We start from the raw sequence: 24,636 nt of genomic DNA, 5'->3' as shown, positions 1-24,636 counted from the left end.
AGAGTCTGATTCAGGTAACAGCTTCAGTTAAACACAAACAGCCCACTCACATGAAATCACCTATACACTGATAAGACTGAAAATACACTGAAACACAGTGAAAATAAATGTTTAAGCATTTTATCATGGTAGAAGAAATATCTTCAAGCATTTAATACTCTAATAATAAAATATATATTCTGTAAATAAAAGATTACGAATAAGGCACCATTACAATGAAACCCTTCATTTTCACCACTGGAGACAAACGTCAGCGAGACAACGAAGACAAGCGATCACAGCACTGCTGGACAGCAGATGAAATGAAACATCCATCATTTAATTCATGATGTCTTCAAGAAAAGCTGGAAACATTCCTGAAAATTGCTAACAGAAGAGAGAGGATCAATCAACCACATCTGAACTAAATCAAGTGCATTTTCAGGCAGACATTTTAATTCAATAAGCTTGATTATGTATAATTCCTGAGCTCTATGGGTATCAAAACAATGATTTATTCTCGTTTGACCTTTTATAACAAGAAAAATAAACAGCATCATCTCTTCTTTATCGAAAATAAAATCTGTAAGAACAAGTAACACTGAATCGCACATTTAATGGCAGTGAACTTTGAAATGTTTAGAATGATGTTTTCCTGAATTTGTGGCAAATGTTTCACAGTCCAGAGGAGCAATACTGAGTCGTCACTCGCATGAGTTTGATGTTTTATCCGAATTATTCAAATGAACTAAATGTCAGAGTGACGTTTGTTCACAGAAATACTCAATAACCATGTCAGCGACGGCCTGACATCATATTTTTTAAAACTGGACAGTTTCTTGGAATGTCCCTTTTTTTTCATTTAAGAATAATTTTCAACAAAACTGTTGAATGTAAAGACAAATACATGAAAAACATCCACCTTCTGAAAACCACTTCATCCAAAAATGTAGGATTTATTTCATGCTAAACTTAAAACAAGTGAATCTCCATCAGTCCGTCGTCAGAGCGAGGGCCAGCGTTAGCATCAAACACAACTGCTTCAAGGGCGTTTATAATTTCAACGAACTCCTGTTCTTTGAAAGAAAACCTCAGTTACACTGATCTAACAGTTTTATAGAGCATCTTCCTCCTCTAACTGATGTCTTGACTTCCAGCTGTAACAGTTTGGTCACGAAGTTAAATCTGAAATCAGCGTCTTATTTCTGGTGTAAGATCCGTTAACTCTGCCGACGTTGGTCACAGGATGTTTACTGGTACTGGTCGCTCTTCAGTGGTCACATGGCCATCCTGGGTAATTTTAGGCTCCGATCGGAGCTTTTTCTCTACCTTGTGGTGCAAACTGGTACTGCAGGATTTCGCCGACATTTTAGTTTTTGGTTGATTTGCTGATTTTGTTGATGGTACGAATTTCTTGAGCTAAAATCCGACTGATCGTCGATTGCAGATGTATCAGAACACAATAAGCACACGCTGTACCTTTACAGGGAAGACCAGGCAGTTTACTGGTCGTTCACTTTGGAAGTCCAGACTGGAAGGTCTGGAAAAAGCGGTGGAATGTCAATCGAAGCAGCTCGGTTAAATAGTAACTGCTGTCAGAAAGCCAAAACTGGAAGTCCAGGACTTTCACCAGTGAACTGTAAACACTGGGGGGCCTTGCAGAGCAGCAGGGACCAGGTTGGTCTACACGTCGTAGACGTCCACGTGGTCCCCGGAGGTGAAGGCGTCCTCCAGCAGCAGCTTCAGCAGCTTGGCGCAGGACGCCTGGCAGGACAGCAGCTGGCCCTCGGAGAACATGTCGGAGAAGGACTTCCTGATGTCCGGGTCGGCCGTGTGGGACCGCGCCTCCCGCTGCATGTCCGTGTCCAGAGGGCCTGTTTGGACCGAGACAGGGCGTGAGCGGGGACATGGCCGGCGGCGTCCCGCGGCGGCGTGCGAGACTCACCTGGAGAGTAGCTGAGCACGCGCACGTCCGGCTCCTCCTCCGCCAGCACCCGGAAGGTCATGTCCCGGGCGGCCTTGCCGGTGCAGTACAGCACCCAGGAGCGGAAGGGCCGCAGGGCGCACAGCGACGACACGTTGACCACGGTGCGCCTGAGGCCGGCGCGCCGCGGCACGGCCCGCAGGACCCCCGCCGTGAGGCACAGCGGCGAGCTGACGTTCAGCGACATGTAGGAGTCCACCTCCGGCAGGCTGGTGAAGCCGGTGGTGAAGCGGGAGACGTCTCCCAGGGACGCTGCGGACGGAGGACACACGTCTGACTGCAATCACGCCGTCAACACAATATCTACACACTCCAGCACAGCTGGAACAGACGGGGGCACCAGGACTCCTCACTGGGTTTATATGTTTAGAAATAAAATGAACAGTCTCTGCATTCTGTTCTCCTGATGATTGGTTTTCTCACCTGCATCATATTTGTTTTTAGATCGGTAAATGATTTACGTGTGCATCCTTCAATACTTAACTGAGGGTTTCGTCTTTATTGTGTGAATGCTGGTCAAACAGTTGAAAAACTCAGTGCTTCACAATTTGGTGTATCGCTCCAATAGCCTCTTTATATTATGGGACGATGTAGAGCTGCATAGCTCGACCCACAGCAAGAAAAACTGAACAAATGAAACTGGAGCGGTGTGAAACCAACAGAGAAGGTTCCAGCGTGCCAACATGAGACTGTAATGATTAACAAAATAAAAGGCACACAGAGAAATATTCCCCTTTTATACTGAAGTGTGTGTTTAAACTAACACCAAACTTTTTTCACTGCAATAACTTAAAAAAAGTGTTTCCTTCTGCAGGAATATAAAAGAAGAAGTAGAAGAAAAAGGAACAATAGAAGCAGGATTTTATATTAATACAGGAAGAGAGACGAGTCTATCTGAGCAGAAATCATTACCAGTTTGTTTAAATACCTGCATATTTTCCATTAGTTATTTAAGAAAGGAAAAGGAGAGCTGCATTTACTGGTTATGAAACAAAAAAACTAATTTTTGATCTCCTGACTGCTGTTTTGTCTAATTACAGCTCCCTTTCGGAAGTGAAGTGAAACGCAGCAGCTCGTGCTCCTACCTGCGTTATTGATCAGGATCAGGTGATCGATATCGGCAGACGAAGCCTCCTTGCAGGCGCTCATCACGCCGTCCAGCCCCTCGCTCTGCCCCACGTCGGCCTCCACGCTGCGGACGCTCAGCCCGGCTCTCCCGGCCAGCTCCGCCTCCACCGCCCGCAGGTCGGCGCCGGAGCGCGCGGCCAGCACGAGCACGGAGCCGGGGAGCAGCAGCCGAGACAGGTCCAGGGCCACGGCCCGGCCGAAGCCCCGGGAGGCCCCGGTGATGATGCACAGCGCCCGGCCCAGGTGCGCGCTCTCCGCGGCGGACATGGTGTGGAGGAGGAGCGGCCGGACGGCTGACGTGTATCCGGAGCGCGGTGCGCCTCCAGCGGCTTACAGCTCCTCCTCCACCGGCCCCCTGCTCCTCCTGCTCCGCCTGCTCCCTGGCGCCCCCTCTCGGTTCCACAATGATTTGTTTGTAGTCTAAAGATAAATAATATAAATGACGTGAGTGGGGGGAAGATGCTCTATAATCTGGATGTTAGAGGGAAGAAGATGCTCTATAATCTGGTTGTGAATTACCTGTACATGCGCTGTCAGTCCAGGTTCTGGGACATGTTGTTTGCCAGTTTTTGCAATGTGTGACTATCTTGCCGATACTGAAGCCAGAAGTTGTTGATGGTGAATCAGTGATGGTGCATTCATGCCCAGATAGATCCACTTTGTCTATCTGGACATCCTGTCCAAACTGAGCATGCCGTCACATATTAACTCCTCCTGCGTTACTGTTGGATTATCCATGTGTTATTATTGGAACATGAAAAAAAATCCCAGGATAACCTCTGTTTACGCTGTCTCCTCCTTCATGGTACCTACTCAGTAATCTGAGTCCATGGTTCACACTGCTGACACGAGATAACCATCAGGAAACACATCACCATATTGACACTGCACAGGTCCAGATCCACACAGGGAGACCCCTGCTGGTCATGCTTTGTAACTGCTTTTACCAAGTCAGGAGTCTAAACAATGTCGAGTCTCATCCAGCAGAGTCAGCAGCGTGTAGGAATGCAGTGACTAACAGTTATTATGAGATATTACAGGACTGGGGGAGTGAGTGAGTGAGTGAGTGAGTGAGTGAGTGAGTGAGCGAGCAAGGGAGGGAGTGAGTGAGGAAGTGAGCAAGGTTATGAGTGAGTGAGTGAGTCAGTGAGTCAGTGAGTGAGTGAGGTTGTGAGTGAGTGAGTGAGTGAGCAAGCAAGTGAGTGAGTGAGTGAGTGAGTGAGCAAGGTTCTGAGTGAGTGAGTGAGTGAGTGAGTCAGTGAGTGAGTCAGTGAGTGAGTGAGGTTGTGAGTGAGTGAGTGAGTGAGTGAGTGAGCAAGCAAGTGAGTGAGTGAGTGAGTGAGTGAGTGAGTGAGTGAGCAAGGTTCTGAGTGAGTGAGTGAGTGAGTGAGTGAGCAAGCGAGTGAGTGAGGTTGTGAGTGAGTGAGTGAGCGAGTGAGTGAGTGAGCAAGGTTCTGAGTGAGTGAGTGAGTGAGTGAGTGAGCAAGCGAGTGAGTGAGTGAGTGAGGTTGTGAGTGAGTGAGTGAGTGAGTGAGTGAGTGAGCAAGCGAGTGACTGAGTGAGTGAGTGAGTGAGGTTGTGAGTGAGTGAGTGAGTGAGTGAGTGAGTGAGTGAGTGAGGGAGGGAGTGAGCGAGTGAGTGAGCGAGCAAGTGAGGGAGTGAGCGAGCAAGTGAGTGAGGGAGTGAGCAAGGTTCTGAGTGAGTGAGTGAGTGAGTGAGTGAGTGAGTGAGTGAGCAAAGTTCTGAGTGAGTGAGTGAGTGAGTGAGGAAGTGAGCAAGGTTATGAGTGAGTGAGTGAGTGAGTCAGTGAGTGAATGAGGTTGTGAGTGAGTGAGTGAGTGAGTGAGTGAGCAAGCAAGTGAGTGAGTGAGTGAGCAAGGTTCTGAGTGAGTGAGTGAGTGAGCAAGCGAGTGAGTGAGTGAGGTTGTGAGTGAGTGAGTGAGCAAGCGAGTGAGTGAGTGAGTGAGAGAGTGAGCAAGCAAGTGAGTGAGTGAGTGAGTGAGTGAGCAAGCGAGTGAGTGAGTGAATGAGTGAGTGAGTGAGGTTGTGAGTGAGTGAGTGAGTGAGGAAGGTTATAAGTGAGTGAGTGAGTGAGTGAGCGAGTGAGTGAGGTTTTGAGTGAGTGAGTGAGGAAGTGAGCAAGGTTATGAGTGAGTGAGTGAGTGAGTGAGCGAGTGAGTGAGCAAGTGAGTGAGTCAGTGAGTGAGTGAGGTTGTGAGTGAGTGAGTGAGTGAGGGAGTGAGCAAGATTATGAGTGAGTGAGTGAATGAGTGAGTGAGTGAGTGAGCGAGCGAGTGAGTGAGTCAGTGAGTCAGTGAGAAAAGGAGCGAGTGAGTGAGTGAGTGAGTGACAAAAGGAGCGAGTGAGAGAGTGAGTGACTGAGTGAGTGAGTGATTGAGTGAGTGAGCGAGCGAGCGAGTGAGCGAGCGAGCGAGTGAGTGAGAAAAGGAGCGAGTGAGTGAGTGAGGAAAGGAGCGAGCGAGCGAGCGAGTGAGTGAGTGAGCGAGCGAGAAAAGGAGTGAGTGAGTGAATGAGTGAGTGAGTGAGCGAGCCAGTGAGCGAGTGACCTCACCTGTGAACCTCAGACTGCAAACCACTACATATTGGGACATTTTCTCGTCACTCACTGGCATAAACTAGTAGGAGGAGGAGTTCTCAGGTAAAACCCGCGGTGTCCCCAGAGAGAACATGCAGACTCTCTCCTGCCTGGAATCCAGCAGAATTCCTAATCCCAGGAAATCCGAGCATCCGTGAACGCAGCACGGTGACGGCTCTCCACGCCATCAGGCTGCGGCGGCAGCTCCGGAGTCGGTGGCAGGCAGACGGACAGAAGCGATGGCAGCGGCCGCGGGGGCGAACCGCGGCGGCGGCGGAGGAGGAGGAGGAGGCGGGGGGGCTCCCGGGGGGGCCTCGCGGTGGCGGCTGGCGGTGCTCCTGCTCGCCGCCGCCTCCCTGCCGGGCGCCGCGGCGCTGCTGGAGGGGCTGTACTGCGGCACCGAGGTGTGCTACGACGTGCTCGGCGTCACCCGGGAGGCCTCCAAGGCGGAGATCGCCCGGGCTTACCGGCAGCTGGCCCGCCGGTACCACCCGGACCGCTTCAGGCCCGGAGAGCCCGGCTCGGAGGGAGACTCCCAGGAGTTCGCCCACAAGAAGTTCCTGCTCATCGCGACCGCCTACGAGACGCTGAAGGTGAAAACCCGGTTCTAACCTCGTCTCCCTCCTCTGCTCAGGCTCTCTGTCAGGAGGAGAGAAATGCTGCTGACCCCCTTTGTCTTCCAAAAACTCTGAGGCTGTGTCATTTATCTGCGTTTTCCTCTTTCTACATGTTTCATCTCATAATATTGTTGCCAGACTTCTCCTGTAACTTCCTTTATGTGAGTGATTCTGGTATTTCATAAGGGACCATCTGGTAACATCCCATAAAAAGTGTGATCTGGTCTTCATCCAGGTCCCAAAATACTCTCAGTGCAACTGGAATAGCACAGAAACCATCATGTCTGTATTTAGCTGGGGCATCAGATGGTCAGCATGCTGTCAGGAGAGGGAAGTGAACTTTAACCTCAGAGCAGCATCCAGCCCTGATGCTTCCTCCACCATGCCCTCCAGCTCTGCTGTTGGGAAGCAGGGAGTATTTTAAACTGCTGCATGTTTATCCACTTGGTCTGATCGTTTCACACCTCAAGGGTTTGCTGAAACTTCTCTGAAACGGCTGAAATGTTAGGGCAGGGTCGAAGCTCGCGGGGATGGTTTGTGTTTGTGACAGAGATGCAGATCAAATCGCCAGTTCATGCAGAAACTGTGATCATTTACCGAAAGCTTCTTTTGGTTCCCTTCCTATGATGATTTGGCAGTAAAGTCACACGTGTACAAAAACATCTTCCTGGCAACCTGAAAAACTTGTAGAGTAATATAATTAACAGTCATTTAACCCAGTGAAGGCAAGTAATCTTTGTTTACATGAGCACAGGAGGTTTGGTGCCAGAATCTGAAAGCTGCTCAGGGTGCAGCCAGAAAAAGAATTACATTCTGCACTGAAACGGAGAGAAGGATCCAGAACTCCTTCTTAATGCTGACGTGTGTGTGTGTGTGTGTGTGTGTGTGTGTGTGTGTGTGTGTGTGTGTGTGTGTGTGTGTGTGTGTGTGTGTGTGTGTGTGTGTGTGTGTGTGTGTGTGTGTGTGTGTGTGTGTGTGTGTGTGTGTGTGTGTGTGTGTGTGCGTGCAGGATGAAGACACGCGGCGGGACTACGACTACATGCTGGATCATCCAGAGGAGTACTACCAGCACTACTACGCCTACTACCGCCGGCAGCTCACGCCCAAGGTGGACGTCAGGGTGGTCATCCTGGTCACCATCTGCGCCATCTCCATTTTCCAGGTAGGATCCAGCCGAGCCAAGGGGTGAAAGGTCACCGAGGCCGTCAGGACCACACAGAAACCTTTCAGATCAGACTGTAACAAACTGCAGCTGATTTTAGACTTTAAAGATACTGGTGCCTCAGTGCATTTCACATGAGCTGTGTTTGCACTGTGTGAGACTGGTGATCTGTCCAGGGTGTAACCTGCCTTCAGCCACTGCCTGCAAAAGGCGCATCACAAATAAAAATCCTGCAGTGCATGCAGAGCCTTAATACCCAGGCAAAAGCCCTAACACAACAGGCAAAAGCCTTAACACAACATGCAGAAGCTACAGCACAACATGCAGAAGCTACACACATGCAGAAGGTACAACACAACATGCAGAAGCTACACACATGCAGAAGGTACAACACAACAGGCAAAAGCCTTAACACAACATGCAGAAGCTACAGCACAACATGCAGAAGCTACACACATGCAGAAGCTACAACACAACATGCAGAAGCTCCAACACATATGCAGAAGGCGCATAACAAAAGCCACGTTGTACAGAAGCTGTGATGCACATGCAAAAATCATAACGTGTGGAAAAGTTGCACACATGAAGTGTTTTTATAGACGACCGCAACACCTTAAGCTTCCTGCCATCTGAGCTTTGACTCGGGATGAATCTGGAATCGCTGCCGAGGTGACTCCCCTCCTCATCCGGTCTCCTGCCTCCTCTGCAGTACTACAGCTGGCACAGCAGCTACAACGAAGCCATCAACTATCTGGTGACGGTCCCCAAGTACCGGATCCAGGCCACGCAGATCGCCAAGGAACAGGGCCTCCTCAACCGCACCAAGGAGAAGGGCAAGAACCGGCGCTCCAAGGAGGAGATCCGGGAGCAGGAGGAGGAGGTGATCCGGGACATCATCAAGACCAAGATCGACATCAAGGGCGGCTACCAGAAGCCCAACCTGTCCGACATCCTGCTGTGCCAGATCATCCTCTTCCCCTACTACCTGACCCACTACGTGGCCTGGTACGTCTCCTGGGTGTACCGCTTCACCCTCTGCAGGGAGGAGTACGGCGAGGAGGAGAAGCTCTACATCATCCGGTGAGCCCTGCCTCTTCTGCCAGCGCCATGCTTCCTGCCGGAGCGGCTCTGACATCGGGGTGGGGGGTTCTGTCTTTTTCAGGAGGTACATGAAGATGTCCCAGTCGCAGTTTGACAGCCTGGAGGACAACCTGAGACAAACTTTCCTGGACAAGCAGCTGTGGATCAGAGAAAACTACGAGGTTTGTCCCAGATTTACCGCGTTGTCCCGTCTCTCTGGGCTCATATTTACCCTGACGCTTTGTTTATTGATTATGAGACGTTCACCAGAGCAGGGACTGTCTTCAGAGATCAGGGTATTATGGGTAAATTACACAGCCCTTGCTTGTCGACTGGTTCAAAAACACAGTTAAATGTGCCTACTTTAGTTTGAGATGTGTTCCTTTGCTGTTTAGTTGTCGGTTCCCTGAGAAAAAAAGGAAACTCTGTCCTGAGGTCTGCGGTCACTTTCACTACTGCTTGACAACACAGGCCTCATGGCTAAATTTATGGATTTTAAAAAAAAAAAAAAAACCCAAACATTGCCTTGGATTACTTTAGATCTCCTCTAAAACACAAAGTCCTGCAGTTTGAAGATCAAAAGTCTTTTTCCTGGTTTTCTGTCGCTGCAGGTGTATAAAAAAGAGCAGGAGGAGGAGATGAAGGTGAAGATGGCGATGGACCCCCGGATGAAGCGGTACCGGCGCTGGATGAAGAACGAGGGTCCGGGCCGGCTCACCTTCATCGACGAGTGACGACGGCGGCGCCACCCGGAGCTTTGACCTCAGTGCCAACACGCCGCCTGCGTGGACTCTGTACAGAAGGCCCCGCCCCCGCCTGTTTATATAGAAATGAATATATATATATATCTATATAGTGAGAGATATTTTCATAAAGACCAGGTCTCAGAGCGAACTGTGAGCCCACGCTTCAGGTTTTCCACCTTTCTTACATCCTGTTGTTTTTCTAATTTTTCAAACGGAAGCCCACGACGGACGCCAAACCGCCATTTTTCCGTTCTTTTCTCTTGCTGGTGAGTTTGGGTGTCGGGTCAGTTTACAGGTCAGTGTTGTCCAAGTGTCCTTGGCCAGGCGGAGTCCGGCAGCATCGCCAAGCTCGGCTCGTTTGAACCGTTTCAGCCCGGAGCGGCTTCTTTTTTTTTCTTCCTTCCTTCTTTTTTCGTCCATCAGCAGAAGAACAGTAGACGGACACGTTCCGACGTGTCGTCGTGTGAAGGGAAGCCTCCGGACGTTCTCCCGCTTTCCTGGAGGATCCTCCATCGCTGCATCCTCCACCTGCTGGCTCGTCCACTTACTGTTATTTATTGTTCCGCGTTGGCGGCATTAAAGGCAAACAGTACTGAAACCATCCGGCGGCCGGGGAAGTTTGTTCTCAAACCAAAAACCACGGGAGTTCAGTGTTTTTCCCTCTATTTGTATTTTCATGCACTAAAATTAAAGAAAACCTCTGTTGGTCTTTGAGGATGAATAACTTTAATATCCTCTAAGTTTTTCCTCACTTGCAGAGATAATTTGAAAACTAAATGTTCCTAAATGTGGGCTATAAAAGTGAGATTATTTGGAGCGTGTGGTTGTGAAGAATGTCCTGAACCGAGCGCAGCAGTGAGGTGGGAAAGAAGACGACGCACACCGTGTCAGGTTTTCCAATGACAATAAAAATTAACATACATTTTTCCAAACATACAAAACAAAACAAGTTAAAGGCAGAAGGATGATAGAAGGCCCATGTCATTCCAACATCAACAACAATAATAATCTGGTATCGAGAGAACAGCAAAGTGAACCGTACACAGCCTGGCTGGAACCCAGAACGGATGAGGAGAGCGTCTGCGCAGATGATCACAATCGTTCTGCTTTGTGATGGACAAAAAAAATTTAAAAAAAGAACTCCAAAACAAAACAGATACACAAACGCAGACACTGTTTTTTTTCTTTTAACTTTTAGAGCAGTCATAACAATGAGCTTTTAACCTGCCTCAATAACTAACTACACCACAGGGTTTACAGACTGAAGGCTTCACGCTCCGCTGTTCTGCTGGGAGGTTTTTTTCTTCTTTTTTTTCTACCCTGCTCGCCGGCCGGTCGAGTCTTTTCAAGACTCCCTCCTCTTCTGGAAACGTGTCTGGATGACGGAACACTTCGAGGCCTCACGTTCAACCCAGCGCAGAACAGCCGGTCGGGCCGAGCCTCCAGTCCGCCGTAAACCCAAATCAAAGTTACATTAGTGAAAAGGAAGTTTTTAACCTCGACTGGTTGTTAATCTCTTCATTTACCAAACTCTACCCACTGTGTCCTTTTATTGCATACATGCCTCAGAACCCAACGCTGGACCTCCGGATGTGGCCTTTCTTCCAAAGTCCGGGGAAAAGAACGGGTTCGATTCCCACGGCTGCCTGCTCGTGTGTGGAAAAACAAACTGGGATTTTTTTTTCCTTGTTCTTTTTTTTTTTTTGTTTTGTTTTATTGTTGTTGTTTCAGTTCTAATTTCAACAAGCAACACGTGGCGCCGGAGCGGGAGCAGGCTGCCGACGCCCGCACGTCGGGTTCTGGCGCTCCAACTGCCGTCTGAGCGCGGCGTGCGCTCTCCGCTCCTCCAACAGCGACGTAGAAAAGACGAACGACACTCGAACCCAAAAGGCTTACAGTGAAATCACGAGAAAAAAAAGCCGTCTGATCATATCCAACGTCAAACAACTTCACGACAGGATCAAAGTTTTTGGCAATGATAAAAGCAAGAACGCGTAGAAAAAACCGAAAACAAAAAAAACAACAAAACCCATAAGAGAAGTCATTCCTCTTCTTCTTTTAAAGCCAGTCTCGAACTGCAGGCGTCTTTCGGTGAGGACTGGTCGATGCTGACGTTGTGGAAGTAGCGCACTATGGTGATGAGAACGTCCTTCTGCTCTGTACAACGAGGGGAACCGACCTCAGGCGGGGTGGGGGGCGATTCCCCGCTCTACTCTACCCCCCCGGCTTTCAGCTGACTGGTGAGGAGGCCTCATAAAAAAGTCCAAATTGAGCCTGGTGAACGGAGATTTTTAACCGAAACCCATTTTTTACTGACGACGCTCCAGCGGAGGTCTTCGATAGCTCCACATCGAACTTCAAAAATTGTCTCGTTATATTTTAAAAGTGCAGAATTTGAAAGGTTATTCCAATTTTTACTAAATATTAAAGGTTAAGATTAGTGTTTAATCTGTAAAAGCCACAAAAATGATGAAATTTCCTGTTCTAGAGAAATGTTAAAATAAGGAAGCTGACGAAGTCAATCAAATTCTTAAAAGTTTTAAAAGTTTTAAAAGTAACTTTAGCCGATGAAGCAGGATTATTTCGGAGTGATCGATGGGCTTCGGTCCAGACTAAACCTGGAATCACCACGGAGCAGGACCGGGCGCCGTCCCGAGTCCGGAACCAGCTGCTCCACCACCGCGGGCTTCTAACCAATGGGCGGGCTACATCTTCACTGGGCCCCGCCTCCTCTGGCGGGCTGGAGGCGGCGGCGGGGGCGGGGCTTGTTCGCTGACGCTTTTCCAGTTGTTCAGAGTCAATTGACAAGTGGAGAGCCGGGATCGCGTGAGTCCATCCTCCTCTAGAAAAACAGCCTTTTTGTTCTAACGTGAGACTTTTTTTTTTTCCAAAAATCTTTTTTCTAGATGAAAATTTTCCACTTTTTCTCCACTCAGAAAGGTAGACGGGCTCCGAAGCCTATAAAAAGGGGGAGTGAAAGCGTGATTTTTTCTTCTTTTTTTTTTTTTTTTTTAGGATTTAAAGGTCTTTTCTTCCTCCTAATATTTTCCCGAAGGAGAAAAAAAAAAAAAAAAAAAAATCAAGCTGATTCCCAAGAGAAATCTGCTCCGGCTGCTCCGTGGAGTACGTCTTGCTGTGGCGGATGGTTTGAGAACGAGTGCTGGGTAAAATGCTTCGGATGTCTCAACGTGTGCAGCTGCAGTTTGATTCAGTCGTGTGGGCGGAGCCCCGGGACGCCGCGCAGTCTTTAGGACGTCTTCACCAGGTCGTAGACGTAAATGAGGAAGTCGTCGTCGAACTTGATGAAGTAGACGGACGGCTTGGCCTCCACCTGGTGGATCACCATGCCCGTCCGCTTGCCGCCGTCCTCTTTGGCGTACTCCACCTGCTTGCCCACCAGGCTGTCCACCACCTCGCCGGGCTCCCGCTCCGCCGGGACGTTGTCGTCTGCGAGGAGGGAGACACAGAAGACCGGTCGGTACCGGAGACCAGGACCCGGAGCCGGACTCTCACCAAACCGTCCCTCAAACCTCCGGAACCCGAGAGGAACGGCGAGACTCACTGGAGTCGGGCATGATGCGCAGGTCGCCCTCTTTGTAGTCGTCCAGCAGCTGGTACATGTAGAGGACCGGGTCCTTCTCGTAGGTGATGTAGAACCAGGTGGTCATGATGGGGGCCCGGGCCAGGACCATGCCCCGCCACTCCTCCTTGGGTCCCTCCTCCGTCTCGAACATGTGCTCCACCGCCTTGCCGATCATGGTGTCGGCCAGGCTGACGTCCGTCAGGCGGGATTTAGCTGTCCGGAGGGAAAACCGTCAGTCGGGAACGCCGCCCCCCGGTGGCCGGCGAGGGCCGAGCGGAGGCCTTACCCAGTCTGTCGGGGAGCACCTCCAGGCCCTGGACCCGCTCGTCCTTATGCAGCTCCAGGCCGTAGACGCAGTCGAAGCCGTCATACTTTATCAAATAGAGCGACGGGTTCACCGGCACCTGCGGCAAAAAAAAAACAACACACCTGAGCTCAGTGTGGCGCCCGGGCGGACCGGGGGGAGCCGGAGCGACGGCGGGTACCTGATCCAGCACCGTGCCTTTCCAGACCACGTGTCCTCCGCCCGACTCCTTCCAGATGTGTTGGATCCGGCAGCCCACGATGTTGCGCCGAGGCTGCGACAGAACTTTGGTGGTGGGGCCCAGATTGCTCTTATGCTTTCTTTAAGAAGACGACAAACAACAACAGTCAGACGGACCCGTGAATCAGAACACAGCCGGAAACTCTTCCAACGCGGCGCCGGGGGATCGCGGCCGACTCACTTGTGCGGATTCTTTTTCTTCATCATATTTGCAGAAACACCTGCATGCCCTGAGGAGACAAACGCAGCACCTTGAACCGTCGGGCGCTCCAGGAAGGATCCTCCCTCTGGAAACGCTCAACGTCACAAACTAAAGTCTGGACTGGGTTCAAACTCACAAACACTGACGCTGAATGAATTCGTGTGGCGTCCAGCTCAGGGACGATCCGCACACCAGAGGAAATGTGCAATTTAATAAGACTGAGAGGGAATGATTCCATAAAAAAAGGGAAAATGATTCATATCTTTGGAAACTCTGCAAATTTGGCAATATTTCTATAAAAATGCTGTTTCTGTGCATCATAACAGTCTTAATACGACCAGCTAAACACCGTCAGGAGGAAGAACTGACTTTCTGAATGCTCATCTTGTTGGAAAGTGTCTCACGCACAGACACACACTCACACACACACACACACACACACACTCTAAACTCTCACAGAATCTCTTCGTGCTCAGTTTTCACGCTGAACCAGATCGGTGAGGCGTCGCCGCTCGACGGCCCACGTAGCTTTGAACTGTGACGCTATCAGAATCGCTGCTCCGAAGAGCCACAATAAAGGTCGTAAAAACACGAGGCGGCGTGAACCAGGCTCCTCTTAACAGAGGACACTTTCAAAATAAGAGTCCAAACTAGAAGATGAAGTTAACACCAGTAGATGAAGCTGCCGATCCGGGGCAGGCCGTCTCCGGAGGCTGCAGCGGGACGACCCCAGCAGGGCGTGACCTCTGACCTGTATCAGCTGTGTCTCTGTGTCCTGGAGTGTTCTTCATTCATCTGGAGGCAGGGGGGCAGCCAGGCTGCCCGGCCACGCAGCTAACGGCTCGCACCTGGGACGAGACGGAGATCCGTCAGCTCGTACGGAGGCGGCGCTGCAGACACACCGCTGTTTAGTCTGACCGAGCAGGCCAGGAGCGCAGAGCTGATAACGCCGAGGCTGCAGCGCCACAGACCTCTGAGCTCCTCCAAAATAACACAACACGTTCACGTTCAGAGAAGAGATGGCGAACTGCAGCAACACTGTTCATGAGATGAGAATATTCGGGTTATTCTAGAAAGTCTGATAAATAACACTGAAGAGACGTTTTATTCAGCAAGACTGAGAATCAAACAGCCCTGACGCGTCGCTCCGTCAAACGTTGTCCAGATTCACACTGTTCTGGATCATTTTCTTTTGTATGTAAAGACGAAACTCTCAGTCTGGAGGGAAAGAATGAGACAGGAGACAGTCGTTACCCAGAATCCACCACGGCGGGGACGGCCACCACGTCGCTCCCTTCAGGCCAAAGCTGGAGTCAGACCTGGAGGGGAGGAAACCAGAGTGTGTGAACCCTCACGGAGTGTGTTCTGAGCAGTGGACAGCAGGGGGGGACACACACTTCCTGCAGTGTGCGGTCCGATCGTCACACTCTGCAAAATGCGTGTGTGTTTCTCCTCAAACGCTGAGGAAGAAGAGCAAACCCATGGAGCTGATCACACACGGGGAAATATAGAAAATCCTCCATGAATTCACCAAACAAAACAGTTTTAAAAACCAATAACGTCTCTGAGTCAATAAATCAGCTGCAAAGATGTTAAATTATCCTTGAAAGCATGCTGTGCTGTCTGATATCACAGCAGTGAGGAATTCTGATACTGAGGTAGGATTTTGATTTGTTATTTGAGTCTCCAGATAGTGGCAGACGATCATCCTCGTGTCTCTAAAGCCGAGACGTTTTGTGTTCCAGCCTTACAGTCGAGTGGCTGCAGCAGAAGAGGCCAACAGCTGATCAAGGTTTCACCGCCACAGCATGAGACTTCAATTATTGATCGGCGGAGGCCGTCAGAAGGCCCGGCGGTGGATTATTTATCTGCAGGCAGTGGATTACGCAACGCCGCTGACTCTGAGGAGCCTCGCTTCCAAACCTCCAGTCAGAAAAACGCTCCGCAACGCCACAGTGACGAGCGCAACGCCAAGCCAAGCCTGAAGGGGAAAACTGCTACAAATCATTAAGAACACACACACACACACACACGCCATGACCTGACCTCACCATGAGCGGCTCTTTACCATCAGAGTTAATCTCAGAGACTCCCAGTGTTTCCTCACATCCACAGAGCAGGACTGTCAGTAACAGCGAGGCAGGGAGGCAGCAGCATCATGATCAGAGGCTGCCCGTCATCAGGACTCAACAGCAACTGTAAGGCTCAACATCAGCATCAAAAGAGAAGGTTTAACCTCGTCGTGGAAGGAGCCGGCGAGCGGAGCGCCGACGGTTTCCTGAGGCGCGCTCCTCTCTCGGCGGTTTCGTCAGCTGAGCCTCGCTTCCTCACTTCAAACGCATTCCTGCTCACCTGCAGAGGAAGCCAACCGCCAGAGGCACCAGACGGTTTGCAGCGCCCCACTGCAGCTGGAGGCAGCGCTCCCGTCGCCCCGGGCAACCACGACACCCGCCGCTCGGCAACGGCTTTCCACGAGGGGCCAAGACCTCCAGGAACGCCAGGAGAACCACGACGTAAACGCCATTCCAGCACTTCGGCAGCTTCTCCACGGCTCCCAGACAGTTCTGGAAAAACTGTACCTCTTCTGTGCACTGGGGGGCAGCAGTGAGCCGCTGCAGCACCCAGTCAGTCTTCTGTGTTTTCTTAGTTAATAATTAGCGAGCGGTCCGGCCTCCGCTGTGCCAACCTGGCGTCTTTATAGTTTTGAATAAAAGAACAAACTGTAGCTTTAAAAGGAGCGCTGTGTGACGTTAACCTGACCGTGGGGGCATATTTTTGCCAAAACACGAAGGTGGAACATGACAGAGTCCCTGAAGGAGGATTTCATTCTAATATCAGCTCTGAAGTTCACACTCTGCTGCTCGTTTTGAGGCAGTAAAACATCCTCTGGATGAGATGAAAGCAGCCATTACTCGCCCAAAACAACACATCTGGACCAAGTCAAAGTCTTCCATGCTAAGTGCGGCGACTATCTCCGAGTCATAACCCCAGGCCACAGTGGAAACTAGGCCTCTGGTAGCTCTGTGTGTTCGACTCCCTACCCCATTCTATATATGCCGAGCACCTGGCTAGAAGGCAGTAGGTACCATTTTTAAGGTCTTTGGTATGACCCGGCTGGGGCGCGAACCCATGACCTCCCGGTTGTGAGGTGGATGCTCTACCACTAGGCCATCACTCTGGACCAGCTGTGTCAAAATCTCAGTTAAAAAACGAAAATAACCGAAGTGAACAGCGACTCATCCAAGAGTCATGGGGCGGCCATTTTGAATGACATCATGACTCTCCCATGATTCACCTCGGTTAATGCTGTCGCCTTTTTATTGCAAAACTGAAAGTAAAAAGAGAAAAAAAAAACACCTTTAACGGGTTCTATTTGGACGAGTGGAGTTCTCTTTGGAAAAGCTCCTGGTCACCTGTTCAAAGATTGTGTGCACTACTGGCATCTGGCGTGCACGGCGCGCATGTGCACGGCCGGTCAGCCACTGGTGCCGTCATAAAATACGGATCGCTGCGCTGCTCGTTTGGCAACCTTGGAAACTCACATCTGATTGGCTCTGGAACCAGGAAGTGTGACGGTCTAGCCCCACCCACTGACGTTCCATCCCAGGACTCTTATTTTGAAAGAAAAAAACTTGACCAAGACATTTGATGGAGACGACAGATTGTTTACAGGGAATGTTTCTTCAATGGCAGGTGAAAAATGGAAATAATTTTAATTGTTTTGATAGTAAATTTCTAACTTATTGCACCTTTAAGGTGTAGCTTCATGTGGGTGGAGCAGGTTAAAGTGTTGTTTTTTTTAGGTGAGTGGAGCTAAAGGTATAGAACCACTGACTTACTAGTCATGGTAAGTCATGGTCAGCTCATCCACACTGGCAAGCGGCTGTGGCTCGGTTGGCAGAGCAGTCGTCTTTGTAATCAGGAGGTCATTGGTTCGATTCTCCGTCAACATCTATATGCCAAATTGTCCTTGGGCAAGGCACTGAAACCCAAACTGCTCCCAGGTGGATAGACTGCTACCTCCACTGGTGTGTGAATGTGATAATGGGGTGTAGAACAATTACCAGACAGAGATGAAATCAAACCATAGATTGTTTTGGATTTTCCAGAAATCTGAAGACGACTTCATGAAATCCCTTCAGCTCCCTTCAGCGTTTGCCTCCAGACTGGAGAACTTACCTCAGGAGGGGGGGAGGGGGGAACACAATGGAATATGTTCCTAACATGAGTAACCCCCCACCCCCTCAAAAACACACACACACACATACTGTAGCTGTGACGTTAAGAAAACCAGACCCACAAAAGAAAAAAGCAGGTACCAAACATTGAAGGTTTTACTCCGTCCTGACCCAAAACATCTGGATTCCATCAAGCCCCAGCGCTGCTCCAACTGCTCTGCACAGCGGCGAGTCGGAGAGGGAAATCGAACCCGAGCTTTCTGAACACTACACGTTAGCACTGAGCTGAAACAAGGAGAAACCCTCATATTTCTGTCAGATCTGGTTCTGCACATCTCAACAGGAGAAGCTCCTGAAAGCCTCCAGGAGGAGGAGGAGGAGGAGGAGGAGGAGTCCACCTCCTCCGTCACCTTCAGCAGAGGAGGACTGATTATCCCCAGGAGCCTTCATTCAGGTTTTTCCTGCTGCACGTGATGCTCAGATACTCCCGTCTGAAGGCTTGAAGGACTCACAGCGACGCGGTAACATCTGTTCAGGAGTCCAACAACGTTTCCCTTCCAGCAGCTGCCAGACCCTGCAGATCCTCCAGATCCTCCAGACCGTGGCCGAGCGCTGCTTCACCCACAATCCAGCTCCCACAGTGAAAACTCCCCTCAGACTGGGCTCTGGGTTCCAGTACGATGCCACTTTAGTTCCTGCACCACACGTTTCATCTGCTAATATATTTAATTATGTTTAATCTATATCCTCACTGTGAAGCTACGTCACCTGATATCATGCAGCCATAATCCCCACAGGGATGTATGGCGGAGGGACCATCATGATTAGGGGCTGCACCACATTAATAACCTTGAACCACGAAATAAATGTATAAACTACAGAATGTCCCCAAACAAAGGAAATCCTGCTTTTGTAGCTCCAGTCACGAGTTTGGACCTGAATCCAGCCGAGACGCAGTAACACCAGCTCAGAGGCGCTCGGAGGAGAAATGCAACGCGGTTCTAGAACGACGAGCGGTCCAGATTCCAGCCGGAGAAAAGAGGTTCCACCCTGGACTGGGTCCAAACGGGGGAGCGTTTGATCGCCGTCCTCAGCAACAGCATTAAAAACGTGAATTCCAGGCTGCTGCTACATTCTGCTGGCTCACACAGCCGGATCCTGCAGAAAATGAGAGCCGGGAAGGTTCTGCCTGTCCTGTGTTTTCAGGGACTCGCACCAACGCTCCCGTTCCAGTCAGAGAGCCGGACCCGGCGCCGACGCCTCGCCAGCCCATCACCAGAGCCCTGGATTCATGTCACCGACGCGATTTCATCGTGATATGTGGGCGAGTGGAGCGAGCTTCTGAGGAGGATCACGGCTGCAGGCTGTCTTTGTCACAGTGTGGGAAGACAGATGTGCTGCAGATGTGGCGAAATGGTCAATTTCAGGCAGTGAAAACGTCATTCTCGCTCCACATCTCAAGTTTGCTTGTTTTTTTTGTTTCAGTGGGGAAGGAGAGAAGCATCAGCAGGTGGATCGCAGCATACCTGCAGGATCCAGACCAACTGTGACCTTTGCTTTGATTATTTGGTTACAAGTTAACAAAGGAGTGTTGCAAAATGTGCATTCGGATCAGTTTATCCGCTCCTCATAAAGGTGGAGGAGGCTTCTTTCACTTTGCAGGCTGCGTTAAAATGACACAATGCAGCAAATGCATCCTTGAAAGACTGTGCCAAAGCACCCCCCACCCCCCCACTCCCTCCCTCCCCAGAGCTGAAAACAGCTTTTCTCTGCCTTTTACTCCAGTGTGTGACAGCTGATCCCGCCTGTCTCTCCATCACGCCGCCGCTCGGCTCAGAATGCAGTCGACGGCTCAAGCGACAGCCAGCCTCACATGCAGACATCATCTGCACTGACAACAACAACACACACACACGCACACACACAAAAAAAAAGAGTGAGCAGGTTGTGCAGGGCCACCGTCAGCCATGTTGCTCGCTTTTATTTTCTCCTGTTCTCTGCTGACAGGCCGGTGTGGACCGGGGGCGGCGGGGCGGGGAGCGCCGTGCGGCGGCAGGCGGCGCCGGGGAGCGGAGGGCCGCTTCTGCGGAAAACACGGCGGCGGCGGCCCAGACAGAAAGACAGCAGCAGCAGCAGCAGCAGCAGACTGGGTTCGGTCTCTGGCTGTCTGCTACAGCTTCCCCGCCCCTCCCCCTCGGCGGGACAACGCAACCAACAAAACGAACGCTCAATGAGTGGGATTGTTTTTGTTTTCTTCCCCCCCAGCGGGCTGGACGGCGGGGCTAGCGGAGCGGAGTCCGGTCTGTCTTACCGTGGCTTTCGGGTTTTGCCAGGCGGAGCGCGAAGCGGGCTGCGAAGGGCTCGCTCCCTCCTGCGGTACGTCCACAGAAACCGTTCTGACTTCACAGGAACCACCGAGACTCCACAGCCATCTCAGCACGGAGGGGGCAACGCGGAGCGGCGAGCAGCGCGCTTCCGGCGCGGCCCTTCACAATAACAGCATCCCTCCGGAGTGGACGGGGAGGAGAGAAGAAAGCTTAGATGTTAAAAACAAGACGAAACCTCCAATAATTGGATCAGTCAATAATAAAAGACAAGCACAGAATGTACCAGGAGATTTTATAACATGAAATGTTCGGATTGTCTTCTTTTATAACGTTTTATGCCATTCAGGACTCTACGTTTTACACACAAGGAGAACCTGAAACATGGCCTGGCCCCCATTTCAACACAGGAAACACAGATAGACAGGCATTCGCTTAAATTCAAGCCTGTTGGCATTCTGACTGGGAAAACTACACGCAGGGTGAATACACAGCCTGGTCTGCAGGATACAGGAATCGGTACTGTCTAGTTTCTTTGCTTTGAAATTGTCCACAGTTATTCAAAATGTTCATCAAACATAAAGACACAACATGTAGCATGCATCCCAAGGAGCAGAACAACAGTCCTGTTTTATAGAAACACTTCTGAAAATAAAGCTGCACACTACATGAAAACTCTTAACACATAAAAATACAAGTGTATAAAATGACAAATACAATGGAATTGATCAAATGTCCACTACTGAGACACCAGAACTAAGATCAGGTTGGAAGATTAGAAGCAGTGTGAATATTTGGGTCAGAATACTACTTTTATTTGAGTGTACGGACACACTTCCGGTGTGAATGCCGCCACTTTGACGCTCCTCCCTCTCTAGCCCCGCCCCTGCCGTCCTCTGCCAAATAGTGCAACCGGGAGGAAATGCAAGGACGCCGATTGGCGCATTACGCTGTTTTTCCTTGCTAAATAGTGATCCGCTGTTCTGTTGAATGCGACAGTGGAAGAGAGAGAGACAGAGAGAGAGAGAGAGAGAGAGAGAGACAGAGAGAGAGAGAGAGAGAGAGAGAGGGAGAGAGAGCGCTCCTCACTGCTCGTAAGTGATCACAGTCAGTCCTGAAAATCAGTTGAATGAAATCTACAGGATTCACTTTCATTTCTCCTCTCAGATCTGTTGTTCTCGCTCTCTTTTTACATAAATGTTGGCATGAGGGAAGAATTTTCTGATAGAAGTGGAAAAACAACTCAGAATGGAACGATCTTGATGAAATATCTAATAATATAATTTAATCCAATGAGTACTGTCTTTCAGAAGACTTCAGGAATGAACTTTTCAGCATGTCTGACCTGCATTAATGTCTAATGAGCAGCTTTTTACATCAAGTATGCTCATCTACTTCTTATTACAAGCATAGTATTAGCATCTTAAAATATGGCCATGGTCAACCTGAGCAAGGAAGTAGCAATACTTATACTTATATAATAATACGTATATTAAACCTCCATGTATGATCCCACTGAAGTTTGTAGGTCTTAGAACACGGTGTTAGCGTTTAACCTTTAACCTCAACCATGCTGGGCAGATCTCACTTAAAAAAAACTCTATGAAGTACTAAATACCTACAGTCGCACATCAGTTGCACATGGGTGCAAACCTTGAAAGAGCCTGTATCTGGAGACTCGTTCAACTGATCAAAAGTGACAGTTACAGCGTCTGGAGATCAGACGTGGAGCAGTGAGGAAGTGCAGGCTCTCATCGACGGTCAGAAGATGATGTATGTTACAGCTGCTTGGAGCTTCGCAGTAGTTTCTACACTGTGCGATGTATTGGGCAGTTTTTGATGTACTTGCTGTCCCTGCCACTGTACATAATCTGCTGCTTTCATCAATCCATTGTTTTTAGTGCTTTTTCGTGGTTGGGGTTAGGGGGTTCGCTAAACCTAGGGTGCATTTTACTTCACTCATGTGATGAACGTGAAGTAAAAACTGTTCCTGTTGATTCAGCATGAAGTCTGTTGTTAAAAACACAATACAAAAACAAAAGAATGTGTCCCATTCTTGTGTCTTTTTAAACATACTCCTGAATCACCCAATTAAAATTGAGCTAATTTTTCCACTCAACAGGAAGAAAAATATCGATTCAGGTTCATTGTTGAAACTCTTAGATTGGGCTGGTCTTTATAAAAATAGCCTATCAAATATTTAAAATCAGCTGCCAGGTTTTTTTCAAAGCTAATTTGTGTGAAATGAGAGAGTCTGATTGACTCAGTTCTACTTCTCTTTGAATATTCATTACAGCTGTGAAGCTTTATGTTTTTAGGACCAGTTCTTCATGATTTATGCAGTGATTTTATGATTTGAACACGACTTTGGAGTGAGGTTTTTTTTTTTTTCCTTATATCCATCAGATCTGGCTCCCTTGAATGTTTCATGCACTTTCCTTGCTGTGGTCTTCTTCATCATGAAACACACTCATGCTGATTTGAGTGTTTTGCTATTCTGTGTGATGTGTGCTTCGGGGTTTTATACACTGACAACATAAAGCGATTACATGAACATAAAAAAGTGACGTGATCGTTCTGAGGAACTGTTTGATATTGACTTGATCTGAATCCTTCTCTCCGTTCAAACTATTCTAATCCAAGAAAACTGAGCAGATTGGCTCATCAAATTGTCCTGAACAGTCAAAATAAATTTGAAATGAAGAATAAGTAACAAAGAATAAAGGATTTTTCACTATTCAAGCAATTTATTCAACAATCTAGCCATTCATCTATCTATCTATCTATCTATCTATCTATCTATCTATCTATCTATCTATCACATCCCTTTGAACTGCTGCATGATGGACAGAAGATGTTCGCTGCGTTTCTGGATGTTGCTCTGCTCCTCCTTCAGCCGCTGCTGCTCCTGCTGCACCTCCTCCTGAGGAGAAACCGCCGCACAGACATATTAGACAGCTCAACACTTCTCAAACCGCCAACATCACAAGAAAAACTTTAAAAAAAAAACATTTCAAGGAGTCCAAACAATGAAGATAGCTGCAATGGTTAAATGGCAAAATCCAATAAATGGCACAAAAATCTCAAATGGCTATTGTATTGTATTGTATTCTATTCTATTCTATTGTATTGTGTATCGTGAGTGCCGTTACTGACTCTGAGTCTGCAGAGCTCCCTCCTCTCCCTGTCGTTCTCCTCGGCTCTCGCCCGGAGCCAGGCCTCGTTCTGAGAGCGGTGCCTGTCGAGCATCTCCTGGAAGTCCTACACACACACACACACAAACACACACACACACACACACACACACACAAACACACACACAGACATCTAACACACCTCAGACTGGAGGCAGCAAGCAGGCTGAACTGTGTCCACACACACACACACACAGACACACACACACACACACAGACACACACACACACACACACACACACACACACACACACACACACACACACACACACACACACACACACACACACACACACACACACACAGATACCAGGGTACCTCGAGGAGCTGGCCTTCAGACAGTGAGTTCCAACCAGAACTCCAGGTACACTCGCTGTGAGACAGCAGAGCTAACCACTGCACCTCAATACCAAATCCCACTTAGTTTTCTGTATTCATTAAATAAACATGCTGTTATCTTCACAGGCTACAACTTCACCATCATGTTGGCACAAATGAAATGCTGCAGCTATGACACTAAAATATTTTATTACAAATAAATAATGAAATATTTGAGTATTAAAACTAAGCATGCATGCCAACAGAGTGTGAATGGAATACTGTAAACATTAAAGATCCTTAAACCCTGTCTTTCCTCAGTATCTGCTGTGTGTGAGAACTGTTCTCCCTCTATGCTGATGACGCTGTGATGATTCTTATTAAATGTATACTTATTTGGAGAAGAGCTGTTTCAATGTAAGGAGTTTTATTGTTGCCCATTTTGTTGCTAATGTGCAGGAAAACCATGTGCATCACTACATTTTTCAGGAAAGTTGTGATCTTTTCAGCAAATGGATGTGGTTAGGTAAAATCAGAAGATATACTTCAAAACCCAACAGCAAAGGTAATTTCATTAAAAAGCCTTCAAATAGCCCAAGAAGAGTCCTGCTTTGCATTGGAACCTGGATCTGGATTTGAATATCTTAAGACGAAGAACTCTACCATCTTGTGGAGTTCAAGATGTCTAATCATCTGGAATCAAGGCCGACCTGTTGCTGCTGCTGCATGTGGGCTTCATGAGCTTCTTTTTCTCCCTGCAGTTCAGCAGCACCTTTACACAACTTGGACTTCTCTCTGGAAGACAGAAATCAGTTGTAAAACTAACGTTTTGCTCAGCATGTGCATATTAAGCGAGCAGACTGAAATATTCAGTGAGTTCGGCGTCGGCTCGGCCGTGTTTCAGCAGGATTGCATCAGTTTTCCTGAAGTAGCTTCTGTCGGCGTGTGCGTACATCATGCGGGGGTGTGGACGACGTGAACGAAAAACGTACTGGTCCAG

The 24,636-nt window shown here is 49.0% G+C and overlaps 3 protein-coding genes across 3 annotated transcripts; 1 reads left to right on the top strand and 2 right to left on the bottom strand.

Annotated features, from left to right (window-relative positions):
- Positions 1–839: 839 nt before the first annotated feature.
- Positions 840–3,372, bottom strand: spra (sepiapterin reductase a). Its single transcript, XM_030085694.1, has 3 exons — positions 3,049–3,372; positions 1,925–2,215; positions 840–1,853 (listed from the first exon to the last, which is right to left on the bottom strand). The coding sequence occupies exons 1-3, from the start codon at positions 3,356–3,358 to the stop codon at positions 1,663–1,665; spliced, it is 792 nt and encodes a 263-aa protein (XP_029941554.1). The 5' UTR covers positions 3,359–3,372; the 3' UTR covers positions 840–1,662.
- Positions 3,373–5,926: 2,554 nt separating this feature from the next.
- Positions 5,927–9,973, top strand: dnajc25 (DnaJ (Hsp40) homolog, subfamily C, member 25). The gene is made up of 5 exons (XM_030085570.1): positions 5,927–6,280; positions 7,314–7,466; positions 8,176–8,546; positions 8,629–8,728; positions 9,158–9,973. Exons 1-5 carry the CDS (start codon positions 5,927–5,929, stop codon positions 9,278–9,280), a joined length of 1,101 nt encoding a protein of 366 aa, XP_029941430.1. The 3' UTR covers positions 9,281–9,973.
- Positions 9,974–10,179: 206 nt separating this feature from the next.
- Positions 10,180–20,246, bottom strand: LOC115383497 (spindlin-Z). Its single transcript, XM_030085695.1, has 8 exons — positions 20,111–20,246; positions 14,876–14,940; positions 14,373–14,469; positions 13,601–13,649; positions 13,361–13,499; positions 13,162–13,279; positions 12,855–13,088; positions 10,180–12,739 (listed from the first exon to the last, which is right to left on the bottom strand). The coding sequence occupies exons 3-8, from the start codon at positions 14,410–14,412 to the stop codon at positions 12,540–12,542; spliced, it is 780 nt and encodes a 259-aa protein (XP_029941555.1). The 5' UTR covers positions 14,413–14,469; positions 14,876–14,940; positions 20,111–20,246; the 3' UTR covers positions 10,180–12,539.
- Positions 20,247–24,636: the final 4,390 nt, after the last annotated feature.

This window comes from Salarias fasciatus, assembly GCF_902148845.1.
Source record: "Salarias fasciatus chromosome 7 unlocalized genomic scaffold, fSalaFa1.1 super_scaffold_4, whole genome shotgun sequence".
Classification (NCBI taxonomy): Eukaryota; Metazoa; Chordata; class Actinopteri; order Blenniiformes; family Blenniidae; genus Salarias; species Salarias fasciatus.
This window is presented reverse-complemented; position numbering and strand designations above follow the sequence as displayed.